The following is a 25,471-nucleotide window of genomic DNA, read 5'->3' as shown; positions in this document are numbered from 1 at the left end:
GCAGTGTTTTCAGGTGTCCTGTAGAATGTTCAGAGGAAAAAGTAGCAATACCTCATAACACTATTTTAGCAGAAGTCTCCTGGCGTGATTTATATGGGTTGCAAGGCCCAACTCTCCTATTAAAAAACAAACCACCAAACAAACCCTAAACAACTCTTGAAATGTGTCCTATAAGTAGAAGACAACCTGAAAATAAATTGGTCTATTCAAAAGCTACTGAGGTACCAGAAGATCTCAAAAAATGGATTACTGAGTAAACTATGTAATGGCTGCTTATTTGATGTAGGCTTCTTTTCCTGTTACAGACTTTGAAACGCAGATGATTAAATTGGATGAGTCTGCTGAGCAGCTTAAAGAAGCAACTGAGGTAACTTTTCCCAAGGAAAAACTTGTGCAAAATTATTTGCTTTAATACAAAACTCTAGTAGCTTAAAATGCTATAATAGTATGCTTCTAGCTTTTTTTTACATCAAGCTTTGCTTAACTGATCTTGCTTCTAAATACATGGTATAGGTCAACAGTTTAACAGTGACTGAACTACTATTCTTTCTTTTCCAAGAAAATGAATACACAGAATAAAAGGATTCAAGAGCTAATGGACATGGTGGAGCAAAAAGATGATGTTATTGTGAGACTACAAGATTTGATATCCCATTTAGAAGAAACCATAAAAGACTACGTAAGTCTTAGACATCTCAATTTTCTTCATACAAAAAAAAAAATCTAAATCTGTGCTTATAATGGACTTAACTACTTTGGAAAATTGAAATTTTCTATAAGTAATTGCTACTTGCTTGAAATTGTAGCAGGTGAAGTTGGTATTGAAACTAAAGTTACAGCAAAATGTGTGTGTGGGTGTGTGTGAAAAGTGGGACTTTTGGAAGCAGTGATCTGGAGTTATTATTGGAGGACTGTAGGTGAGACTCTGAAGAGCCACTCTAAATTAAAAAACTCAAAATGGGAGGACTTAAGCAGTGGGAATAGAGGGATTATGTCACTGTCTCTATTTTTGCCTGAATGGAAGAGGAAGGAATGGAGGTTTTTGCTGCAGCAAAACGTCAAATTTAATTAAAGTTAGAAGTTAATAATGTGAGAACAACAGTGATTGTGTAAATTGGCAACAAAAATCAGCGTGTTCTGCCCGCCACCACCATTCATGCACACTTTCAAAGGAAGAGCAATAATAAGAATTTATTGAGCAGAGTTTGAACGAAGAGTGGATGGATGGCCAGGATCCTTCTGCTTTTCATGTGATTAATAAAACTTGCTACTGGCTAGTCTACTGCCAGCTGCTGAATGCCAAAAGACTAGCTTGGCTAAATGTATACAGGTTAAAAAAATCAAACCATGTAGTTAAGGGGTTTTTTTGAGCCTGATGTCCAGTAACCTGAAGTAATTTTGGGAACATTTTAAACGAAACCTAGTCAGCACTCTGATCCGTTTTTCTCTTCTACCATAAACTCAAGGCTTTGACCATACTCAATCTTCTATTCCCTCTCTCTGCTCCACAGCAACTTAGCTTTTCGATAGTATGAGTGCTCCAAGAGTGATAAGAGTTGTGATGACTGTTCCCTATTACTACTCCTTCCAAGAGCAAGGCTCCAACTCTGTCCAGTGTTTCTATGAGACTGTGTGGCATGAAACTTAAAACATGACCACAAACCTCAAGCCTGTTCTATGCATTATGTTTTTTAATGAAGTACTTGGAGATGAGTAATTGGTCCTTGGCAACCAGCAAGGCTTGCCACTTGTGTCATCTTGCAAGTAAAGAAACTTTATTCTTAGTCAGATATGTAGTCTAAAGTATGTATGACAGAACTGACTAGGCTTTCAAATTGCATCAGATCTGTCATGATAAAAATGATCTGTGGCTTTGCTGAAGGCAGTTAAAACTCCCAACTCTACCAACTATGACAAGAAAGCGATGAACTTGTAGAGCTGATCATTTGCCCTTTGAACAAATCGGGAACTTCATCAACTCTTCTGACACTGGAAATTGTTTTCAGATGGCAAACAAACTCCTCTTACATGCAAGTCTTGCATTTTGTAATTTCCTAGTCTCTTGCTCCGCTTTCTGTACAGTGCGAAGCATTGTGTTTGTTAGTATCTGAAGGTGTACCTGCTTTTGGTTTAAGTAACTGATCTGTAACTGACTTGTTCCTCTGACAACCCCTATACATGTTACCTAGGTAGTTTTGTAAAAATATTTGCATATAAAAAATTATTAAGCCTTTTAAGTGCTCACTTTGAAGTTTTACAAAGTAATTGATCTTATTTTAACACAGGACAACACTGTAACTACCATTAAAAGAAAATTGGCTGAAAAGAACTCTCAAAAAGTGATTGAAAGCAGCCAGTTCAAGGATTGTGAGGAAACTGTATTGGAAGTGGGAAGAAAACGTTGCTTTGAAAATAAGGCTACTGTGGAAGAAGAGCCACCTACAAAGAAAGGTACAATTTCTACCATCACTCAACAGGGGGTCTTCCATAAAAACTTGATTACTATTCCAGAACAGAAACAAAAATTTGTGAATCGTAAACGTGATGTTATGAGGAGAAAATCTACTATGTTAAACTGTAAATGGAAGTAACTGTTAAGTAAATATCTGTCTTGCAGAAGGTCCTATACTGTTCACTCCTAAATGCTTAAAATAAAAGTTAGTTTTTAGACTCTTTCCTTTGTGCTGCTTTTTCTCATGTGTTAATGTACTTGCAGACTCAGCTGTAGTTCTTAAGCAATTTCTTAACAGTTGTTTTTGTACTGAACTTGCTGTTGCTGGACTTTTGGGAAAGTAGTATCTCCTGCTCAAGTTTTTTAAAATTGTCTAAGCAAGCATCAAAGGTGTCAATGACTTAATGATTGTTCAGTCATACAATTTGTGCTGTGAAACTTGATTTTTCATTCTGTATGCATGCTGTAAACACACTAGCTCTCATCGAGGTGACAGTGCTGGCAGAGGAGAAAAGCTTTCCACTTGAATGGAAGTAAAATTATTTTAAGTCCACAAATGGCATATTTTGTGCAGCTCCCACCTTTGCACTTCCAATCTTTTTGCTTTCCTTGTTTTATCTCTGAGCTTACCAGTCTTTTTAGAATGAGGTGAATAAACTAGTTGCAGTTGAAGACCTTCAAGGATAAGGGTGGAACTTAAAAGGACACCACTACTTATGTTATCCACTTCATTAAAGTCTATTAATCAGTGAGATTGAGCTATATGGGACTGACTTGTGCAAAATGGCATTTGTAAGATCTGCCTGCCTCTAACTTGAGTTTAGGACACAGCTGGGCTTCAGTTTCTCATAGAATTATGGAAAGGATATGCGAAAGGAGAATGAAAGGTCTTCCCTTCGTGTCCCTTACTTTCTTGCCTTCCTCCTGCAGAACAGGTGCAAGTAAGAAAATCTTCCAGGCATTGTTTGGGTGAGGATGGGATAAAAAGAAAAGTTTAAAAATGGGAAGCTGAAAATATTTATCTTCATAAAGAGAGATAAAACATGTTAAAAGGAGACTTGTCAAATTCACATGATCACAGAAAACTGTGGATACAGATGGTGAATAAACTGAATGCTGGACTGTCATTCGTCACATTCTGCAGTGAAAGAAAAGTGAACACTCAGTCTAGTGGAAGATCAGCTTAAGTTTATGGAACAAAGCACTTCATGCAGTGGATAGTGAACTTCTAATGTTTGCTGCCCTAGAAGGTGAGAGAGGCAGATAATTCTCAGATTCCATGAGTGGTTAGACAAGCAAACAGCCAACAGATTCATATATAGATACTGAAGGGGTTAAGCAGGGATGTACTGTCTCGTATTCCTCCAACATTCCCAATTCTTCTGTGTTGGGAAAGCTCTGTAGGAAGTGGCTGGGCCTACCAACAGTAGCAAAAGGAGGTAAAATATTAGGCTAGATCAACTGATAGTGTGTGTGATCCAGTAAGGCATTTCTGATGTACAACTTGAACAAGTAAGTGTCATTTGAGGTCTTTCTTAAGAGAAGCTTCTGTCTCTGTACCAGACGCATCTCTGATTTGTCTCTACTGTCTTTTGTTGGGATGAATATTGGATCCTAGCATGACCATTTGATGGTGCCACCTATATAAACGTTACAGGAAGGGTGTGGAAAATGACGCTGATGTAGACTCCTTGATATACTAGACAGTAGTAGTTTTGTTATAAACTCATGACTGATAACTCTTCTCAAACAAGAAACTGAAGTGGATAACTAATAGTGCTAATTAATGTCAGCACTGAGATTTTTCTGTTGGGAAGAACAGGGTATTCAGTCATGTTAAATAAGTTTCTTTTGTGGGTGTTGAGAATACAAGGCATCTGATTTAAAAATGGAATTGTTAAATGCTCCATAATCATGAAATTTATTAATATATAAACTTATATTGGATAAGAATGGTTAAATGTACTTGGCACAATAGAACAATGAGCACAGCTACACTGTGATGGCTTTCTTGTAGAATTTAGATATGCTAGTGCCCTATGACCAAAGCTTATTTTGGAAGCAGATAGATTATTTTGTCCTGAAGTTCAGGTTTTTGTACTCTTCTCTAGGACTTGCCTCCCATGTTTTGTGGTGGGGCTTTCTTTTTTTTTTTAGTACTTCCTGCATAAAAAGCTTCTGGACTGAATATCATGTATCTTCTTGCACTAATATTTATCCCGCTTTGCTGCATGATTGTGGTTGTCAGTACAAAGCATCTAGATCACTTCTAAATTCTCTTATGAATGATCATACCCTTCTCACTATAGGTTTTGGACTAAGCTTTGCTAGTTTTTTCATCTTGCCAACTTAGATCACAAAACATGTTTTAAGACACCTTTAGCACGTCTCCCTTTTAGTGAAGTATGTAAAATTCGTGTCCAGTGTGAAGAATATGTAGCATTTTGTCTGATATGTTTTCTTGGGACTACACAACTGGGCTTTCAGAGAAAACCATCTCCCAGTCCAAAATTTTTATCTTGTAGGGTTTAGAAGCATGGCTTTACAAGCCAAAGTGAAGCTGCTGTTGCGTCTGACCTAGCAGGAGCACTTGATATGTCTAATTAGAACAGAAAAGGTACAGAAAAGCAGGAGGAAAAAAGTGTCCTGGGGAATTTGATCACTCTAAAAATACTCAAAAACCAAAACCTGAATTGAGATGGAAAACACTATTGCTAATGCTTCAGTATGACTTTTTGTTAGTGACTCAAAGTCAGTGACTTTATAAAACTTTTTGGATCTGTTCAGGGGATGTTTCCATGCAGTACACATGTACCCATGTGTTTAATGCTCCCAAAGCACCATGTCTGCCAAACTCCACCTTACTGTAGTTGCAGTACTCACAAGAATCCATAGTATCTTCCTGGAATACATAGTTGTGATGACCTAATTGTTAGAGATAGTCAAGCTTGATTTTAATACTAAAACATAGCATGTGTGTTACTAAATGGACACAGTTGGATTCTAAAACACTTGTGTGAAATACAGCTGGAGTCAATTTTGAAGATGGTGAAATGCATGTGATTTGTAGTTAGAATTACTCTTTACTTAGGGGAAAAAAACAGTCTTAAGCTAATAAATATTTATGGCAATTGAGGGTTGTAACGGAATGTTGTACATCTTTCTGGGAGAAGTTTACATGCAACACATTAGGTGTGGGCATAAATAGTTACCCTTGTATCTAGTTTAGAAACCAATTGAAAAAAGAGAGGAATGTCCCAAACACTAAGTGAAAAACTTGTGCTGATTTTTTAGCTTCATTTTTAAAGTAAGAGGATATTGAGTATGAATGAAACTTCTCAGAAAAGTATACGATACCATTGCTCTTCTAAATGTAGAATGGGTGATTGCTGACTGTATTAAAATGATTGTTGAACCAGTGAAGGTGGAAACTAGATATAACTGGATGTTAGCTAGGTCATAGGTATTACTACATATTAGTAAAACTAGCTAGACTTTTCTACTAGTGGCGCAGAGTAGAAGGCTGGAATAGAGCTGTGGCAAGGTGTTCTTTAAGGCTTGAACACTTCTTGCTGCAAACTATGTCTAGAAGCCTAAGAGGCACCTATTGCATGTTAAACCATTCAGAGGGCTTTAACTACTTCAAGACTTAAAAATGTCATATGATATGAGGGTGTGGCTTTCAGATGGTGACCTTTTTCCATATGGTAATTGCTATTTGGTATTGCTAGTGACTTGTACTATTGATTTTAACCTGAGCTGGTTTTTTTTGTTGTTGTTTGTTTTGTTGTTTTTTTTTTCTTTTAGGAGACATAAAGGAAAGTTGGGAAGATGACCCTCTAGAGAAAAAGACAACTGATTATGTGAAAAAAAATACTTCTGAGAACTACGCAGAAATACTAGCACTGAAGGAAAGAACTGAAACCTTGGAAGGTCAGCTAGCTGCACTTGAAGAACAATGCAGAAGAGAAAAAAACAAAAAAGAAGAGTTCAGTGGGCAGGTAATAAACTTGAATCTCAAGCTCTCTGCTTCTGAAGAAAGGGCTTCTGGCTTAAGTGAAGAACTTATGCAGTGTCAAGCTGCCTATCAGGAGATTGTTTCTGAATTAGACAAACAGAAAACTATAAACGGGGAACAAAAAGAAAAGATTATTCAGCTAAATAATGAAGTAGAAGTTGCCAAACAAAATATAATTGATAAAGTATCACAAATTAAAACAATGCAGTCCAAAGTAGATGAGTTATATAAATGTCACTTAGAGTCTTACGCTATGGATATTGATTTAGTTAATCTAAAGGGTTCCTTAGACTCTCAAAAAGATGAACCAGAGAGAGCTCAATTGAGTCCTGTATGCATGCAGTCCCAAACTGCTTCTACAGCAGATCTGAGACGGGAGAGCTCCTTTCACTGCAGTGTTGAATGCATTTGGGAAGAATGCAAAAATATTATTAAGACTTCTTCACAAAAAAGTCAGCGGATTCGAGAACTACTTCAACAAGTTGAAGACTTAAAGAAGGGACTTGATGACACTAAGAATTATAACAATGAACTAAAAATAAAATTAAATGAGATTGCAAATCAAGATCATCAGTCTGTAAAGGAAAAAGATCTTATGAATCAGTTACAAGAGCAGATCCAGAAGAAAACCCAGGATCTTGAAAAACAGGCTGTAGAAGATCACAGAGTAATTGCACAGTTTGAGGAGGAAGTTACAAGCTATCGGGGAAAAATAAGAGAACTTGAATGCCTTTTGGAGGCTTTTAGAGCTAAAGATGAGAGCATAACAAAATTAGAAGAAGTACTTAAAGAAAAAGAATCTATTATTTTAAATCTGGAAAGTAATACAGTAGCTCTGCAAGAGAAATGTGCCAATTCAGAAAAAAACGTGAAAGTATTAAATGATCAAGAAGCAAATCTGAAGGAGGAAGTTGTGCAGTTGATGAACAGCTTGGAGAACATGAAACACTCCCTTCAGGAAAAGGAGAAAAATGAGGATGAACAAATAAAATCTATCGAATTGTAAGTAAATGAGAACTCTAGCCCTTTGAGAATGGAATCAAGTTAAAACTACATTCTGTGAACATCAGTTTATTTTGACATAACACATGTGCATGTTTATCAACTTTATTAACTAAACTGTTTCTTTAACAAGTTTTAATACACTACTTGACTTTTATATTTGCATATTCTGCTGGCTATCTTTTCTGTTTTTTTCCTTTTGAAAAAATAGATCTAATTCATGTGGAACTATTGTAGGGGGAAACGGGAACATGCAAGGGAATGAATTATTTGGGGATTTCTAATGGTTTTGTGTTGTGTACCCTTTCTGGAGGAAATGGGATATAGCTTAATATTATATCCTGTAACTTGTATAAAAGCAGGCAGTGTTTTCTTTGGAAAGGACTGAATGGTATAAAGGAAAAGAAGAAAGGAAAAAAAAAAAAGGGAGCCCAGGGATTAAACAGTAAACAGCTGGTTTTGGTAATAGCTATTCTAGGTGAACACAGAAGGAATAATGGGTGTGGGAGGGTAGAACTTCCCTCAGCCCCCTTTGCTTTTTAAAACTTTGAGAAACAAGAGAATAAATATATCTGAGAGATTATATTTAAAAAAAAACAACTTTAAGATGCTATGTAGCCCTTCTCCTGACTAGGGTTTCTTTAGTGCCATATCTGTGGATACCTGCATGTACTCTAAAGTACAATTTAGCAGGAAAGTCTGGGGATCTCTGACCCTGTGTTTGTAAAGCTTTAAAAGGTTTTCCTTTTGTGAGGCCTTGTTTTGTACTGTCAATTACAGAATCTAAAAAAAACTTCTGTTGGTTAGTTTTAAAGTAAAAATCCAAGATGTCTTACTGTAAACTTTTTAAAATAAATATCATAATTTAAAAATAAACCCATCAAACTTCTTAATTACTTTGTAGCACTTGTAACAGCAGTACTTGTTGCAATGTCATTTTTTCTATTTTATTTTGATTTTTATTTATTTTGATCCTTACAAGTTCTTGTATGTAGATATCAAATTTAAACTTACTTGATATTAGCCTTGTTCATTTCGTTACTTTGTAAGGACACCTAATGATAAAAATGGTTGCTCTGCTGTGCTTAAAAAAAAAAAAAAAAAGAAATAATAATTGCAGTGTTCAGAAGTAAATCTGAGCAATTTGTTACTTTTCAGGACCATATAATAAGAAGCTGAAATCCAAAAGTAAAATTAGAAAGCTTGTTATTGGTCTGATAGATCTGAGATTTTATTCACGAATAAAACCAGCAGTCAAAGAGCCTGAGTTAATGTGTAAAAGCTGTTTCTTTGAGATGTGTAGCACTAATGTTAATTATGTCTCTTAATTTCTAACACAAGGCTACGTAAAGATCTTTCTGAGAGCTCTGCCCTTGTACAGAGTTTGAAAAAAGATTTGCAGAGGAAAGATGAAGAATATACAGATTTGAAAGACAAATTTTCTGATGCCAAGAAACAAATTCAGCAAGTACAGAAAGAGGTTGGTAACCATAGGCCAAATATTTCTCTGCAAGTTTTTGCTTGGGGTTCTGTAATTAAAACTTGTTTTCACAAATCTTAAACTAGGAATGTTAAAAGTGATTCATAATAAGGCTATTTTGAGTGATAAATTTACAGTAACAGTGAATCTTAGGTTACGTTGCCACTGAAGCTGTAAGCTAACAATAAGACTAGATGTCAAAACATGGATTAGTACAGATATTGAAGGGGGGAAGTAAATTTTATTAATACACTTGAAAAAGGTTTGTGAAAACTATGGCTAATTTCATTATGGATAAGGGCTTTATAATCTTTATCACAACCATAGCCTTACGTTGCTGACTTGAAAGCCTCAGACTTGTGGAAAATGTTGATCTCTGGGAGGAAAAGATGGATTGATCAGTAAAGAAAAACACTAACTTCTAGAGACTTCTTTAAATTCTGAGCAATGTTTTCTATTGAGATTGGGGAGAAGAAATGGAAAAATGGGATAACTTTTACTGATGTTACTTGTCAGTATTTAGTTATCAAGTACTAAGATTTCTTAGAACCTCATGGGATATCACAAGTACTTAAAATCCAAAAGATCATTGCAAGAGTTTGGGCTTGAAAGTTAAGCTTTAAAAAAGTATTAATGTCTTCCCCAGCAGCCTAATGTTTGAGGACCTTTTCCTACTCAACATTCAGTGTATAATCCTCTGAGCAGTAGCAAGGAGTGGATGGGATCACATATCAGAAAACTTTTTTTTATTGGTGGGGTTTTTTTTCCCTGCCGCATGTAATACTCCGTGACGAAAATCCTTCCCTAGGAAGAATGTACAGTATAGTGCACTTCCAGCCCCTGAAATTTAGCTAAGATGATTCAAAAATTTGACTTTTAATTAAGATATTTGGTTATTTAGATAACTTACAGAGACTGTAAAAGGCTTATAGCTAAATGTTAGCTTTGCTTGCTGTCTTTGTGCATTGTTACAGGTGTGTACAATGCGATCTGAGGAGAAATCCCTGAGAAACAAAGTTAATGAACTTCAGAAAATTAAAAACCAGTTTAGTGCAGAATTAGAGATCAAACAGCGCACAATCCTGCAACTTAAAAAGGTATTCTATTTTTTAAAAGGTTACTTGCTCTTAATTTTTTTAACTAATCCATTAACGAGGTAAGTTTTCCAAGCAACAGGAGAAAGCTTACAGAAATCAGGGTAAAAATAAAAGTAGCCAGCTGAAATTAGTTTTAATAGATGAATGAAAAATGTTTGAAGATCTTCTCAATGCAGGACATTGTCAAATTGTTTTAAATAAATTAATCTGCCTAGTAAATACATACTTACTACCTGCAGATATTCTGATTAGTGACACTTAGATATGTTAGTAGTAATGTCTTCCTCTAAACTTTTTTTTAATCAGCTTGAATGCTCCTTTACACTACATGAAAAACTTATTTATTCTGGACTGTTTGTCTGAAATACTTCATTACTTATTAAAGCTCAGAATGAAAAGATACACATTTCTAACATGTATATTTATTTTTTTCAACATGTTTTCTTTAATTTGCTTTCAATGTGATATTTAGGAACAGTTGAATAATGAGAAGCTGGAAGAAATCTCCAAACAGTATGAGAAAACATGTAAAGGTCAGAAAAAGTCATTATTGTTCCATTTTTTTGGTGTGTAATGGCAACATAATGAGTTGTCATGTTGTTAATGAATTTGGAGTCTTGTATATTTATATTTTAAAATACTGAGAAACTCCAACCTAGATATTAAAATGTTACTGTCAGGAACTAGTTTTATTGAATCATTATTAGCAAGTGTATTTGAAAGCAAAGAAAAGGGCTCAGAATAAGAAACATAAGAAACAGAGGAAGTGTGGATTTGCTGTACCAGTGTTAACTTATTAAGTGTTGGTATTTATTGGTCATTTTAAAAAAAAATCAAATACTGAAACATGAACTAACACAATGACAGTTTCTGCAGGTTTGATAAACGTTTAGCTGTTAAACAATGGTTAGTTTCTCATATAATACAAGCCATAGTCTGACTGACTTTAACACTGAAATGCTCACCTAAATCAAGTTGAGAATCACTTAAGAATTTTGGATTTGGATAGTTGAGTAGAGATGTTCTATTTCTTACAAACAGAGCTTTTGATCTCGGGGAATGGGGAAACAACTTGTAATGAAAGCACTTCGGGAGAGAATGGTGGGAACTAGGAGGGGACTCATCTGTAAATTTATTTTCAAATCTTCAGATCTGTGTGCAAAGGAAAAAATAATTGAAGATATGCGGATGACATTAGAAGAACAAGAACAGACTCAGATTGAACAAGATCAAGTTCTTGAAGCCAAATTAGAAGAGACCAACAGACTAGTTTGGGGTAATTTCTCCATGGAAAGGGAGCAAGGAGGCAAAATTGGTTTGGATGTATTGTGACAGCTGCTTTAAATTTCTGTTTTTATTTGTTGACTGTTATTTAGGCATTAATTTTATATAGTACATAACGAACTTCTAACAGTTAAAGGCTTCTGTTGTCTCTTTGTGGTCATAGCTGATAAGTCCAAGTAACTTCAGTAGAAGGATGTGAATATGGTCAAATATGCATTTGAACTATACATTATGTAATCTCATTTTGTGTACTGTCTAGAACTGGAAGAATGGAAGCAGAAATACAGAGAGCTGAATACCCAGAGCAATAGTGACTGGCAGCAAAAGATGAGAGAAAATGAGGAGAAAAACATAAATGAAAATGAGGAATTAATAAAGCTGCAAAAAGAACTGAAGGTAAAATATGGTGACATAATTCATACTTACATTTAAAGCTGTAACTGTCATTTAGGGTCTAAATTTTTTTTTGTGTTGCTATCTTCCAGAGCTAGGGCATGATATGGCAAGTTGTTACACTGGTAAAAGATATCTCCTCTAAAAGCTGCAGTGTATCAGTGCAGCAAAGTCTGGATGCAGTGTCTGTGTAATATATGGCATCGCTGATGCCCCGTAATGGAGCGCACCCTTCACTACGTTATGCTACCATGGATGGGGCTTCTGTAGCTGGGCTCCTCTTACAGTTGTTTTCACCAATCCAACACCTGATAGCCATTTGGAACCTCTTTCCTGACAGTTGCTTGGGCAACTAAATCAAACTCTTTCAAGATCTTGTTCTTGCTGTATGACCTGTAAGCCCTTCCTGTTAGGCTGAGGACTTACCTCTAATACTCCTTGGATTAGAAAGTAGACTTTTTTTTTTTTCCAAGCAGATTTTCAGATGCCTTCTGTCTTATGTGGGAGAATGTCTGATGAGGTTTGATTGTGATAGGAAAGGAGGCAAAGTTGCTGTGGATTGAAGTGATGTTCTTAGGTACGCACTATCTCTGCCTACCATTCAAATTGTATTGCATTCTTTGCCTTTTAGTTTTGAAGTAGAAGTAAATTTTCTAACATGTCCTGTAAGGCAGTATAAAAGATTGGGAATTTGCAAGTTAAAAGAGTCTCTTTACCATTACTTTTGGTGTAACTTTTATAGTGTTTGTGACTTACCCAAAGCATTTTTAGAGGAAAAAATTTCTATTCCATGAAGATGTGCCAGTCTGAATAAGAAGTGCTGAAAACCTTTAATTTTTTTCAATGGAGAACAAATGACAATGTAATACTTGCACTTGGGAATATGCTGGAGTAAAACTGTGCCTGTATTTCTGTTATCTTTTTGAAACAAATCCCTTTAATGGTAATCTGGATTTTGAGACTGCTTTTTCCTTTATCTCTACCTGTGGTTTTATTTCTGGTTTCATTAAAATAGGAAAATGAGGCAAAGTATCAAACCGATAGAAAGAAGTGGCTGGAGGAAAAAATGAGACTCATAAGTCAAGTAAAAGAAGCTGAGAGCCATCGCAACAGAGAAATGAGAAAATTTGCAGAGTACAGAGAACATCATGTAGAGCAACAAGCAGAAATGGTAAGTGACTGGAGGTCTCAGCAGAGTCCTCTAGTATAAATATATAGTACAAAGCAAATATGTCAAGTGTTAATATTATGGGCAATTGAGAGTAGCTGGCCTTTGTCAATGTCTTGTTAACTTCCGTTACATATTATGCTTTTCCACTTTGTGATCCTCTTATTCTTCCCTTTTCATATTGAGGAGATCTCATCTAGGCTTTGCCATGTGATAAAGTGACAAGTCTGTTCCTTTCTATCCTATCACCACCACCACCTCACTATGACTTCTTCAAACTTCATCTTGTGTGTAAAACACCAATAAGTAACCTACACTTAAATGAATTGCTACTTAATGAAGCTAAGAAAACATACTTTGAAAACCAAGATTTGTTGCTTGGCTTTTCTTAAAAAAAGAAAAAAAGCCTATGAGACTTTAGAAGGAAGAGAAAAAGCAAGCAGAAGTTGACAAAAAAAGCTTCTTTCCATATATGGTGTAAAAATACTTGGTCAAAATGCTAGTGGTTTTGCTCCCATATTGCTTTCAAAGTAGACTGACTAATAGTTAATAACAAGGTGGATACCTTGCTTGTTCACTGGACTGTGTCAAGGTTGTAATTTCTTAAGCATATTAAATTATTATATGAATCTGTACAATCTAAAACTATATTTGTATCTAGAGGTAGTTAGTGATGACTTTCTGGACCTGCAATCAGTACAGGAGGTTGTTAGGAGCTTAGGACTACTTTCATTTTGTCTGTGACTTTGCTTGCCTGAGATTTGTTAGTAAGAAAATCACAAAGCAAGTAAACAGAAGTGGTGGTTCTTACCAAAAATTCTCTTCACAAAGAGTATAAATATACATACAGATTTTATAATTGAAGCATGGTTTGCTTTTGCATATTTGTAATGAAACTAGTTATATGTGAGCTTTTTAAAATTACATAGGCTCTCAAGTTTGCTAAGGCCTTAAAATAGTACTAACTATGTGAAACCAAACTATCAGAACAGTTCAGATAGTGTGCAGAAGTTGTGTTCAGTTCTACCCTATTCTTTCCCCATTTAGGAAAGACTTGCTGCACAGGTGGTAGAAAAGGACAGCAATCTTCAAAAGTGGCGTGAAGAGAGAGATAAATTAGTAGAAGCTTTGGAAGTACAGCTCAAGACTTTGGCTTCTAACACCATAGACAAAGATAAAGAAATAGCGGAACTGAAACAGGCTGCACTACTAAAGGATTCAGGAAAGGTCATCTGTCTCTCTTGTTTCTGTGTGATTTTTCTGGTGGGTGGTTTTTGTGGGGTTTTTTTGTTAGCCCTTAATTCTGCAAAACATTATACTTGCTCTGCATTTTGGTTCTATTTTTTGCTTTAAAACACTGTCATATTGAAACCATTTGCAGTTAATGAAAAAAAAATTATTTGTTTTTTTGAAACTGAATTTGTAACTGTAACTGAAGCTTCAAAATATTTAGTAGTTCAAATAAACACTCAAGTCTATTTGATCCTTTGATTGCAAAGTTGGACTAGAAATCCGAAACAACTATCACATTTGATCTGAAACAACTATCACATTTGCTGCCTTTTTCACAGCACCAAGGACTTCATGAACAAATGGGAGGTCAATTTCTTAGAACTCTACATAAGTAGAGTAAAATACAAAAATTTGCATTACATTTCCCCAGGCTGTTATATGACTTTTTTTCACTTTAAATAATGGCCACACATACATGAAATTATCAGCTTTTTGTTGGATAGCTGGCTGTTTTAGCCTGCGATTCTAAAACTGATGCTACCAAGTAATTGTAATGTTGCTCGTGTATACATTAATTGCAAGATTGGCAAAAGAAATTTGTGGCAATTTTTGCTATGTTTATTAGGATAAGGAAACTGATAGAGAAGAACTAAGAAAACAGCTGGCTGAGAAAGATGACTTTATAAAGGAATTGAAACAACGCATTAACCATGAAAGTCTTCAGTCTTTGGCAGAGTTATCTTTACCCGAAGAAGGACAAGATAGAATAGATCAGTCTGTAAACAAAGAGGTATGTGTGTTATCATTAGTACATACCTTCTATAAATATATGTTGTTAATAACTCTTGTTATGTTGTTTTCTCAGTATATATTTTAGCAACATTGGAAATCTCCCAAAAGTTATTTTTCATAGTTCTTCATGCTTTATCTTCGGTTCTGAGTTTGTATTCATTCTTTTTCTCTCCCTATTTCATACTCACTCTCAGAAGAAAAAGTAATTTAGTTAATGGAATACCACCTCTCTATACTTTATACAACTTAAGTACCTGAGGGAAAAACTAGTTAAATCCAGGTTCTAGAGATCTGAAGACATAATATTTGTAGTGTCATCTCAGTTTGGTTATGTCAGTGTTAAGGGGATTTCAGCTCAAACAACTTTCCTGATATTACCTATCGTGTTGGTAATAGACATGATTCTGTAATTAGAGCTGCCAGCCCATATGGGGGTTCACAAGAACAAATCAGTATCTTGCATCCCACTTAAAACTAAACCAAAACAATATTTGAAGATTACACAAAGAAAATACCTACTTTGCATGTTTTCTGAAGAAAAATTAAAAGTCTTGCAACTGTACTAAGACTCCTAATTCTGACTGAACCCTTGTGTGCTACACTAACAGTATTTAATGAGGTAGTTCTGCTAAACTGAATTATTAATGCTATGTGGCTGCATGGCTAATTAATAATGAACAGGGCTGAACATGGATTTCCTAGCAGTCCCTCCCCTGGCTGCTAGAAGATGCGATTCTCTTGTTGTAGAACTGGACTGAATGCCAAAATGCATCTCCATCTCTTTCCTGTCTACTGCCAGATAAAACTGACTGGCTAGTTTCTTGCTGCTTCATCAATTCAGCTAGTGCCTTATAGATAAAGCTTGGGATGTGTGAGGGAGGAGGACAGGATAGCTCTCAAGGGTTACTGCTTTATACGGCTTTGTAATAGCAGCTAAGAGTGCACCATAAAATTAGTTAGTTATGCTATAAAATTAGTTACAGAGAAGAATTGTTGTGAACAGTTGGTGCTGAAGCATTTGCCTCAAACCAGCAGCAAAAATACTTGGTGTTATGAATAAGGAGAGGATGCTAACAGCATTGTTGTGTGAGAAACTGCTCTGGCGGTGTTGAAGTGAATGGGGTAAAGTTTTGAGGGGAAGAAATAATTCTCAGGAAAGACAGTGGAGATAAAGAAGAAAAACCAAAGTTATCAAGGTGGTATGTGCCTCCTGCCTTGTGAGGAGAGGCTAAAAAGCTGGCACTGATTAGGAGAGGTTAAGGCCATCAGAGGATTATGGGGCTGAGGCTTTGTTGTAGTTTAAAGCCAGCCAGCAACTAAGCACCACACAGCTGCTCACTCACTTCCCCCTGCCCAATGGGATGGGGGAGAGAATTGGGGCGGGGGAAGTAAAACTTGTGGGTTGAGATAAAGACAGTTTAATAGGACAGGAAGAAAGAAAATGATGATGATATTTTAAAAAACCAACAATAATAAAATAATTGGAATATACAAAGTTGATGCACAATGCAATTGCTCACCATTTGCTGAATGATGCCCAGTTAGTTCCTGAGCAGTGATCTGCCCCCCCCCAGTTTATATACTGGGCATGACACCACATGGTACGGAATACCCCTTTGGCCAGTTTGGGTCAGCTGCCCTGGCTGTGTCCTGTGCCAACTTCTTGTGCCCCTCCAGCCTTCTTGCTGGCTGGGCATGAGAAGCTGAACAATCCTTGACATAGTCTGAACACTACTTGGCAACAACTGAAAGCATCAGTGTGTTATCAACATTCTTCTCATACTGAACCCAGAACATAACACTATACCAGCTACTAGAAAGAAAATTATTTTTATCCAACTGAAACCAGGATAGTGTTCACCTCTTACTCTATACCACTTATGTCATGCTCAGGTCCGATACTTTTCCATATATCCCAATTAATCACCATCACCTTTCCTATCCTTTGAGAGAGACACACACCCACAGAGATATCATTCCCTTAGTCTATGGGCTATCCCTGTAAAATGTTTGTTGAGTTCATTTATTCCATGCCTTTGGGCTCCACCTGTCATAACAGTCCTTCTGGGCAGGAGGGGTTGTGCAAAGTCTGCTCAGTTGGCAGAGCAGGATCAGGCTTCAGTGTGGTGCAGCAGGAGGATGGTGTGTAGTTGCATGCTGAAGTCAGTTCTGATGCCATCACTACTGTGCTTAACTCTGATAAAACAGAGTTCATTGTTCCTTAATCCAAGTAATTCTTACTGTAATACCATTGGTATAGCATATAACAATTATAGTAATGATGGCATACAGTGGTGGCAGGGTTGTATAGCAATTAATGTCATACAGTTTAATTCATTGGCTGTTCTTACCTAAAATCAAATCCCCTTGAGGCACACATTGGACTTGCCCATCCTTTCACATCACCTGCCAAGTGCACCCAGGTCCTTGAGCGAAAGCAATCCCACGAACGGGTTTGCCTTTGCCTGAGACAGGAGTAACCTAGACTGTCTTCCCTAGCATAATTATGTGCACCACAGGGACTTTATCTCCTCCTACAGTATGTAGAGGTTCTGATTGGGCAGAGCCAGCCCGATTGGCAGATCCTCTAGTGTTGACTAACCAGGTGGTTTTTGCTAAATGTGTATCCCAATGTTTGAAGGTTCCACCCCCCATTGCTTTCAACATAGTCTTTAACAGTCCAGTGTATTGTTTAAGGCAGTAACATCTACTCACAATGCAATCATAAGATGTGCCCTGCTGGGTCTTACCAACAGTCCATCTAGTTCAATAGTCTGTCTCCAAGAGTGGCAAAGGGAGATGCTATTTAATGATAACATGTAATCTTGGTCATCTTGTCATCTGTTCACTCCATACTCTCCCAGCACTTTTGGCTGTTGCATTAGAAGTGTCAGAAGGTACACCTCTGCCTGATCCTCAGAGTATCCATCTACAAATACATTTTTGTATTTCTACTACAAAGTTTTCTAATCTCTGCTGACAATACCTGTTTCTACCACCTCTAGAAGATGGCTAGCTGCTTCATATAGGAATATGTTATTTTACCTTTTTTATTTCCTATTAGTTTTATCAAATGCTGCCCGCTTCTTGCAGGATTTTAGGAAGGATAGTTCTGCCTTCTCTTTACCTACTGCAACCATAAGTCACCTTGAAAGAAAAAGACACAAACCCTTTTAAATGGATGAGCAATAGCAGGGCAAATTGGAATTGATTTCTTCCACTGCAGGATTTCTGTGTGTGGCTTTGTGTTAGTTAATGGCACTAACTATTCCTGTGTAACTTTTGATTGCTAACTCTTTCATGAAGTAGCAGTTATAAAGAGAATTGTTCTTATTAGCCAACTCCATTCTTGGAGTGACTAGCTGCCTCTGCCTTTGAGGAAAATGACTTGGAAACAAAGTATCAGGCTGAGTTCAGCAAGGAAAACTTTAAGTTGTGTAAAGGTAGCTAAAAATATTAACTTTCTGAAATTTAACAAAGAAGTTTTAGAAAATAAGAGTTGAACTCTGCTATAGTTGAAGTAGATTTCTTCACTTCTATTATAATGAAAGCTAACAGCTGGAAAATGGAATGCTTCCTCTGCAGCCCACTGGGGAGGGATATGTATTATATTTTTTAAACTTGTAGTTATTTTAAAACTTGTTTTCTTAAAATTTCCATATGCTTGCAGGACCATTCAGAAATTGTCCTTGACTCTTCTGAAGTGTCCACAGAAAATGGAAAAACTAGTCGGTTCCCAAAACCAGAGATGGAAATCCAGTTCACACCTCTGCAACCCAATAAGATGGAGGTGAAGCACCAGGGCAGTGCCTTACCAGTTACAGTTAAAATGCTCAAGCCAAGAAAGAAAAGGAAGAGTGAAGAGGTAGATGAGGTATGACCTAGACCAACTGACAAAATATGTTGTGCGGTTTTTCAATGTATTACTCTGATCATTTGTTAAAATCCTCTTTTTCTCCTGATTCTCACTGAGATCCTAATGATATATCTAGGGTATATTTAAACCTCTTCCCTGCCCCCAGCTCTGCAAGTGGTAGATTTCTGGCCTGTGTTGAATAAGGTTATAGACTTCAGTTTATCCAGACTCTGGCCCATTGCCCCTGATTTTCACTTTTTCTTTATCTTTAACATTTCTTTCTCCCTGCTGGTACCATTTGCTCCTGTCTCCAGCTCTGATCTGTGGGTTTACAGATAAGTTCTATAGAATTGCTTCTTTTGGTTTAGGCAATCGTTGGTATCAATTATAATCTCTTCTAATAGGCAATTACAAGTTAAGCCCCTGGGCTTAGTCAATGCATTTCGGAGTCTCAAGACTACTTCCTTTGACTTTATTTCTCCAGCCTGTGTTTTCTTTGATCTTTTTGTAGTTAGAGGGACTGTACAGAACTAATTGCACCAGCACCTGAACCTCCCTGTTTTCTGTAGACCTTAATTCCACTTTAATTCCTTCAGTTGTGCTAGGTTATATGCTCCAGCCTTCTTAATGTGCTATGATGTTTATGTGTGAGACTAAGGCTCTACAGCAGTTCAAGGTGGTGAAAATCTTCACTGCTCCTGTCTGAACTACATGTTCCTTTCCTCTGCCTTTTGTCAGCATTAGCACCACCACAGCTATCTCTGACACTTACAGAGGCTATGAAACCCTGAGACCACATGGTGGTGGTACTTATTTGTAACCCTCCTTATGGGGCTTATGAATCTCTATACTTCTGAGGACTTTTGGAGCTAACAGGTGAGTATGAGGGATATGACCTGTGGATGATTTGGCTAGGTGGTAAGTGATCTCTTTCAGTGAGTGACCTTGTCTTAGCTAGAGACCAAAATTTCTGATGCTTTTCTAGCATTTCTCACTCAAGCATTCCCAACTGATACCTTTTTGGTTTTTTAATCTCTTAGTAAAATAGTTAAGGAAGTAATCACTGAAGTGATTAGTCTTCCACAGTACTTCAATAAACTCATTTTGGTAAACCTCTATTGCAAAAGTAACTGTTAAAAGCTGTGTAAGTTAATTCATCTGGAATTCAACACTTAATTCTGGAATAATGTCCAGAGTTGATTTAAACTTGTTGTGTCTTGAACCAAATTTCTTTGAGAGTAGTATTCTCTCAGGCTGCTAGAAAAGTAGGTATAAAAATAACCAGCCATCTGAAGGCACTGAAAAAGTACTGAACCTTATCTACAGATGAATATATTTCATCTAACATAGTTATCCATGTTTTTAGAGAAGACTGTTTTACCAATCCATTTAAATCCTTTCATAGAGTAGTAGTCCATGTTCATACCCTTATGGGATAACTTTTAGCCAAGTAACTTCTCAATAACATGGAACTAAATTTTTAAAAGTTATCTTATTGCTGTTTTATTCACCTGAATGTTACTCTTAAGTATTATTTTTGTTACATATACCAAACGGAAATAGATTATAAAATGATTCTGTAACTTTTAACTGTCACAAGTCTACCGAAGACACAGTCTGTTTTTTTAAATTTCCTAAAACTGAAAAGCACGTTTGTCGCCACTAAAACTAAGCACTGAGGGGAAACCTGTGGTGCTAAAATAACCATGTACTGCTAATGTCAATTTGTAAAAAAAAAAAAAAAAAAAATAACAAAACCACCCTTGGTTTTTAGAAACAAACAAACCCAAATCTTTTGCAGAGATTCCCTTCTACTTAAACAAAGAACAAAATCCTCCTTCCCTTTTCTGACACTGTTAACAGTCACTATGGCTATCGATTACCTGAAATCTCTTGGCACCACTTCACAAGATAGAAGTCATCTTTTAATGACAGCTTAACAATGGTACTATGCTACCAATCTGTTTTTATAGTTGTCACTGTAAATTACATTTAGATTTCTTGAGTAAATTTTGGGTTGTGTGTTTGCTTGTCAAATATCTTAAGGCCAAAAGTATAGGAAGTAATGGAGAGAAGAAAATAGTAAATGTCAGAATGGTTTGAATACAGGTATTTCTAGTTCCCTTCCACAGGTTTTAGTGTTTAATTCACATTTGACTAGTTACCTCTATCCAGTATTAGCCAATGCCTCCTTACTGTTTCGCATCTAACTTAAACAGTGTCTACTTCAGTAATATAAATCAATTATTTCTGGAAGAATCCTAGTTAAAATTTGTCATATTTATTTTCTTAGGATTTCGTGAAAAGTGAGAACAAGAAAAATTCAAAACCTGCTATGACTAATTCACCTTCTACAAGCAACAAGAAAATGGTTTGGTTTTGTTCTATTTTTGAAGTTAGTTTGGCCTTTTCTGTAAAGGTGGACTTGTGAAAAGAGCAAACATTCTTATGCAGCAGTATCTTATCCTTATCTATGTACTTGAACAGGATTCTTAAACGCTTATGTTGTCTTCCTACTAAATTCTATAAGCTAACCAAAGAAAGTAAGTCTGCATTTGCCAAGAACGTGTACTAGCTGCAGTGTACAATGATTCGAAGGGAAGGATGTTGCATATTGAATAGTTATGAAGACTAGTTTGAACTTACCATTAGTATATGTGATGTTATAGGCAATGCCTTTAAAGTAAAACTAAGGTTCATGTCATCCATATGCATGACAATTATAAAAAGATGATTTTAGGCCTTAGTAGTAATCTGGGCCAAGTTCAGAGGGTAGGTAGTACCTTCATTTTCCCTATCAGTTTCCTCCTGTTTTATTTATAACTAGAATAGCTTGTCTAATGAAATACTCTACAACTGTGAATCTACTCTTCTTTTTTTTAAGAAACTATTTGTTTCCTATGTGACTCATGCTCTTAAATGTATTCTGTGAAACTCTGACAGTTTTTTTTTTCTTCTGGATTTAAATTGAGATTGTCTATACTGCTTGCTGTGGTAGTATTGTTAATATAAAGAACAGAGGTGTCAGTAGCAAAGCTCAAAATGTCAGCTTGAAAATAACATTGAAGTCAAATAAACTGGAATTAGACTTGAAGATAAATCAGTTTTCCATTTAAACAATGATCTTGTATTTCTGTACAGAAGTCTACTACACAGCCGTCTAGAAAAGAATACTCCCTAAGAAAGCAAGAATCTACTTCAAGTAAAAAGTCAGCTAAAAAGAAAGACGGAACACTACAAAAAATCGGAGATTTTTTTCAAAGTTCTCCTAATATTATTCACTCTAAAGGTTTGTACAGAATAAATAAGGCTTATTCCTTGTTCTCTGGGCATTGTAGAATGGCTTATTTCTACTGTAATCTGTTAATGTATGTGTTGTTAAAGGATATGTCTACTCCATTTAGTTGCTCTTTTGTTTATGAAATAATGGAGTCTGAACTGGGGCCTGCTATATTGAATGTTGCAGAGTACAAAAGGCTGTCTTGACTGCAAGGACTACACGGTTCTAAAGTTTAAGTGTGAAAGGTAAACCAGGTGGAATGGAAGGACACAGTGTGGAATATGTGCATATATATTTATCATAAAAGTAATGGTAACTGTTAAGCTCAAAATGTCTGAGTTACTTTATTCTTGCTTACAGTAAAACAGTTAAAGGCAATTTCAGAAATTTGCCCTATTGCTCTAAAAATATCAGGAGCTCAATCCAAACTCCAAATCTTTCCTTATTTTATAAGCAATCCCACTTCCCCTTCCCGCCCTGCTTTGTTTCTGTCGAAACTGTATTAATGATTTTTTGATGTACATAGGTGGGAGGAGAAGATGAGCGCTACAGAATCTGAAAGCGGGTGTCTTGTGAAAATAGTTATCTTTATATAAATATATGTAATACTGTATTTATATATGAAAATATAAGCAATTAATGGATTTTAAGTTTACGCATAGCCTTGGGAAGATTAGCTGCTAGGACTTGCCATTGAAGAATATATTTTTATTCTTTCCTACAGTAAGACATGATCCCTGAGTTACTGTGCTTTTAAAAAAAGATTAAAATTAGCAGAGGGCACAAGGAATTGCCAGTGTTAAAATTCTAAAAGACGCTATTATTTGGTTGGTTAAACCGAGGTCAGTCATTATTCAATATGGACAGTTAAAATCAAGATCTCTGTACCAACTTGAAATCTTTACTTGCTACAGAGTACATCTTTCTTATCTGCTCTAAGACAGTCTAGATGATAACAGTGGGACTTTGAAAATTTTCCTGTTTTGTCAGATTGGTTCCATGGGGACAACATACCCTTATCGATGGAGGACAAATTTGGACTACTCAAAATTTCACCCTGAAAATACTTAAATTGAGCAAATGAGTTTTAGTTTGTAACCTTTATTACCATGTCCTGTATTTTTTTCCTCTTTTGCATAACTTGGTATTGTTGGGGATTTCTTCTTTCTCTCTAGCTCATAATATGCACACACTCATCACTTTCTAGAACTAGTACTAGATTGATAAAACTATACAAGTATATAGAGAAAATTGTCTCTATCCTGTGCTTGTGTCAGCACAAAGAAGTTAAGCCTGTTGTTCAACTCCTGTTGAAGTGTTTAACTTCCAGTGAAATCTGACTCCTAATTGATTTTTAATGTACTATTTAAATGTGTCTTTTAAGCTTTTGCATCTGAAGCTATAGAAAACTGTCATAGTCAAATACCACTTCTGAATTTTTATATTGAAACTTCAGACTACATCCGTTTCATTTTTAAACTGTTTTTAATAAAGCTTGCTTTATTAATTTATTTTGAGGCTCACAAAGCCGGTAAGATGTTGATTTACGATAAAATTTTTCTTCTAGCAAAGAAGCTGATTTCAACAATAAGCTCTCCCAAGTCTGCAGAACCAGAAGGTGTCAAAGAAAATGAGCTTAAGCCAAAACGATCTAAGAGAAAGCTGTATTCAGCTGATATTTCTTGTCCTCTAGATATCCCTGCTTCTTCGGTAAGCGATGAGAGGTTACTGTTCTGTCCACTGTGATGTATTTCTGTAATATTGGATTAAAGTAAACTATTAGGGGGACAGAACAAACCTGAAAGTCCGATCAAGTTGCAGAAGAGGTTTGAAAGTACTGACTTATTTCTTGATTCTACCTAACCATTCCTTTTGGTCTTTTCTTCCTGCTGTTTTACTTAATTTTCTCTGTTTCCTCACCTGTCTTCTCTGTGTTTGCTGACTTACCATATAGATGATACAGCATAGATATCTTAGCTGTGGTATGTGGAGGATTACTTTTTCCTCTACCACAGCAGTTGAGTCTTAATTTGATTTTCTAGTAGTTGGTGTTCATGTAAGTATAGCATAAAGGGAGAATAAATTGAGCCCCTTAAGGGATCCGTAGATTGGGAATAGCATGCTTGAAACACTAAAGATAAAACTCTGCATGTACAATTAACTTTGCAAGTGAGCACCTAAGGTAATTTCCAATTCCATTTATGCCCAGCTGATATTTGGGTTACTTCGGGATGTGGATATATCCTTGCTTTTCCAAAGCATAGTTTAGATAGCCTTCTGCGTGTGCTTAAATTGTGGTGTCCTGTCTAAGCCAGTCTATAAAGAGTCTTACAGGCCAGAGCTTGATGTATTGTTTCTGAAATCCAACTTTCTGGTTTTGACAGCAACTATAGTGCTGAGGGTACTCTTGCTCTGTTGGAAGTATATTTCTTCATTCTGTTCAATCCTTTCTTCCCTTTACTATGGTGAGCGTTTGCCCATACTGAGATATCCTATTGAATTTCCTGTAAATTGTATGAGTGGATGTGGCAGAAACCAAAATGCTGCCCATAGGAGGATGAAGAAAATGACAGAAATGCAGAGCAAAAGAAGCTAAGAAGCTTGGAAGTGAAAAGTGAAAGACTGAATCCCAGGAAAGTCAGAGAAAGCTAAAGGGATTTAAGCTAAAAATGTTTTCTGAGCACTTCCTGTGCTGAGTATTAGAGACTAGAAGTGAGAGCTGCTTTCACATCACATTTTTCTTTGGACTTTGGTATTTGTTTCAGCAAAACTAGAATTTTGTATGTTCCTAGTATTTGTTGCTTATTATGATGCACTAAAATGGACTCTCTGTCTTGGAGACCTCTGACTAAAAGATAAAAGGCACATTTCATTCTGAAAACAGCTTCTGGGAAAAACCATGTTGTTGGTTACGTGGGTCTAGAAGTGAATGTCATTTGTCTCTGAAGAAATGCTGATTAACTCCTGAAATACTGTCTTTTTCAGATCTTTATAGAACAGAAAGAGAAGGAAAGTGATCATCTAATCATCAAGCGACGGCTACGATCAAAAACAGCCAAATAATCTTGCAAAAGCATGTTTGTATTTCCTAGTTAGGGCATATTTCCCTTGTATTATTTCAGTTCATTGTATATAGGAAATAACAGATACTTAGTTGCGCTCCCAAGTCTGTATATAGATATATGGAATTGTTCTGATGGTTTCCAGTTCTGACTCCATTAAAGATGAGATACTGTTCAAGAAAGCTTGTGTCTGAATCTTGTATTTTTAGGAATGGTGTCTTCGGAAGTGTTCATAATTTACCCATTGTGCAGTAAGAACTATGCCTGTGTAGAATGGTTTAAGTTGCTTTTTTCAGGTGGCCTGTATACCTACAATAACTTTGAGTGGGAAAAAAAAGAGTACCCATCAAAACT

General features: G+C 36.1%; 1 protein-coding gene across 1 annotated transcript in view; it reads left to right on the top strand.

The window, feature by feature from the left end:
* The window catches only part of KIF20B (kinesin family member 20B), a 42,455-nt gene extending 17,337 nt beyond the window's left edge, over positions 1 to 25,118 (top strand). Inside the window, exons 17-33 of the mRNA XM_010565037.1 lie at positions 306 to 367; positions 560 to 679; positions 2,286 to 2,451; positions 6,260 to 7,472; positions 8,814 to 8,952; positions 9,927 to 10,049; positions 10,522 to 10,582; positions 11,200 to 11,325; positions 11,593 to 11,729; positions 12,742 to 12,897; positions 13,942 to 14,121; positions 14,753 to 14,917; positions 18,590 to 18,793; positions 21,069 to 21,146; positions 21,917 to 22,064; positions 23,623 to 23,765; positions 25,041 to 25,118. Coding sequence (XP_010563339.1) covers positions 306 to 367; positions 560 to 679; positions 2,286 to 2,451; positions 6,260 to 7,472; positions 8,814 to 8,952; positions 9,927 to 10,049; positions 10,522 to 10,582; positions 11,200 to 11,325; positions 11,593 to 11,729; positions 12,742 to 12,897; positions 13,942 to 14,121; positions 14,753 to 14,917; positions 18,590 to 18,793; positions 21,069 to 21,146; positions 21,917 to 22,064; positions 23,623 to 23,765; positions 25,041 to 25,118 — 3,299 coding nt within the window. The remainder of the gene's footprint in view (positions 1 to 305; positions 368 to 559; positions 680 to 2,285; positions 2,452 to 6,259; positions 7,473 to 8,813; positions 8,953 to 9,926; positions 10,050 to 10,521; positions 10,583 to 11,199; positions 11,326 to 11,592; positions 11,730 to 12,741; positions 12,898 to 13,941; positions 14,122 to 14,752; positions 14,918 to 18,589; positions 18,794 to 21,068; positions 21,147 to 21,916; positions 22,065 to 23,622; positions 23,766 to 25,040) is intronic.
* Positions 25,119 to 25,471: the final 353 nt, after the last annotated feature.

The sequence above is a fragment of the Haliaeetus leucocephalus genome, unplaced genomic scaffold, assembly GCF_000737465.1.
Source record: "Haliaeetus leucocephalus isolate CR32 unplaced genomic scaffold, Haliaeetus_leucocephalus-4.0 Scaffold184, whole genome shotgun sequence".
Lineage (NCBI taxonomy): Eukaryota > Metazoa > Chordata > Aves > Accipitriformes > Accipitridae > Haliaeetus > Haliaeetus leucocephalus.
Note: the sequence above shows the minus strand (reverse complement) of the source record. Positions and strands in the feature narration are given on the sequence as shown.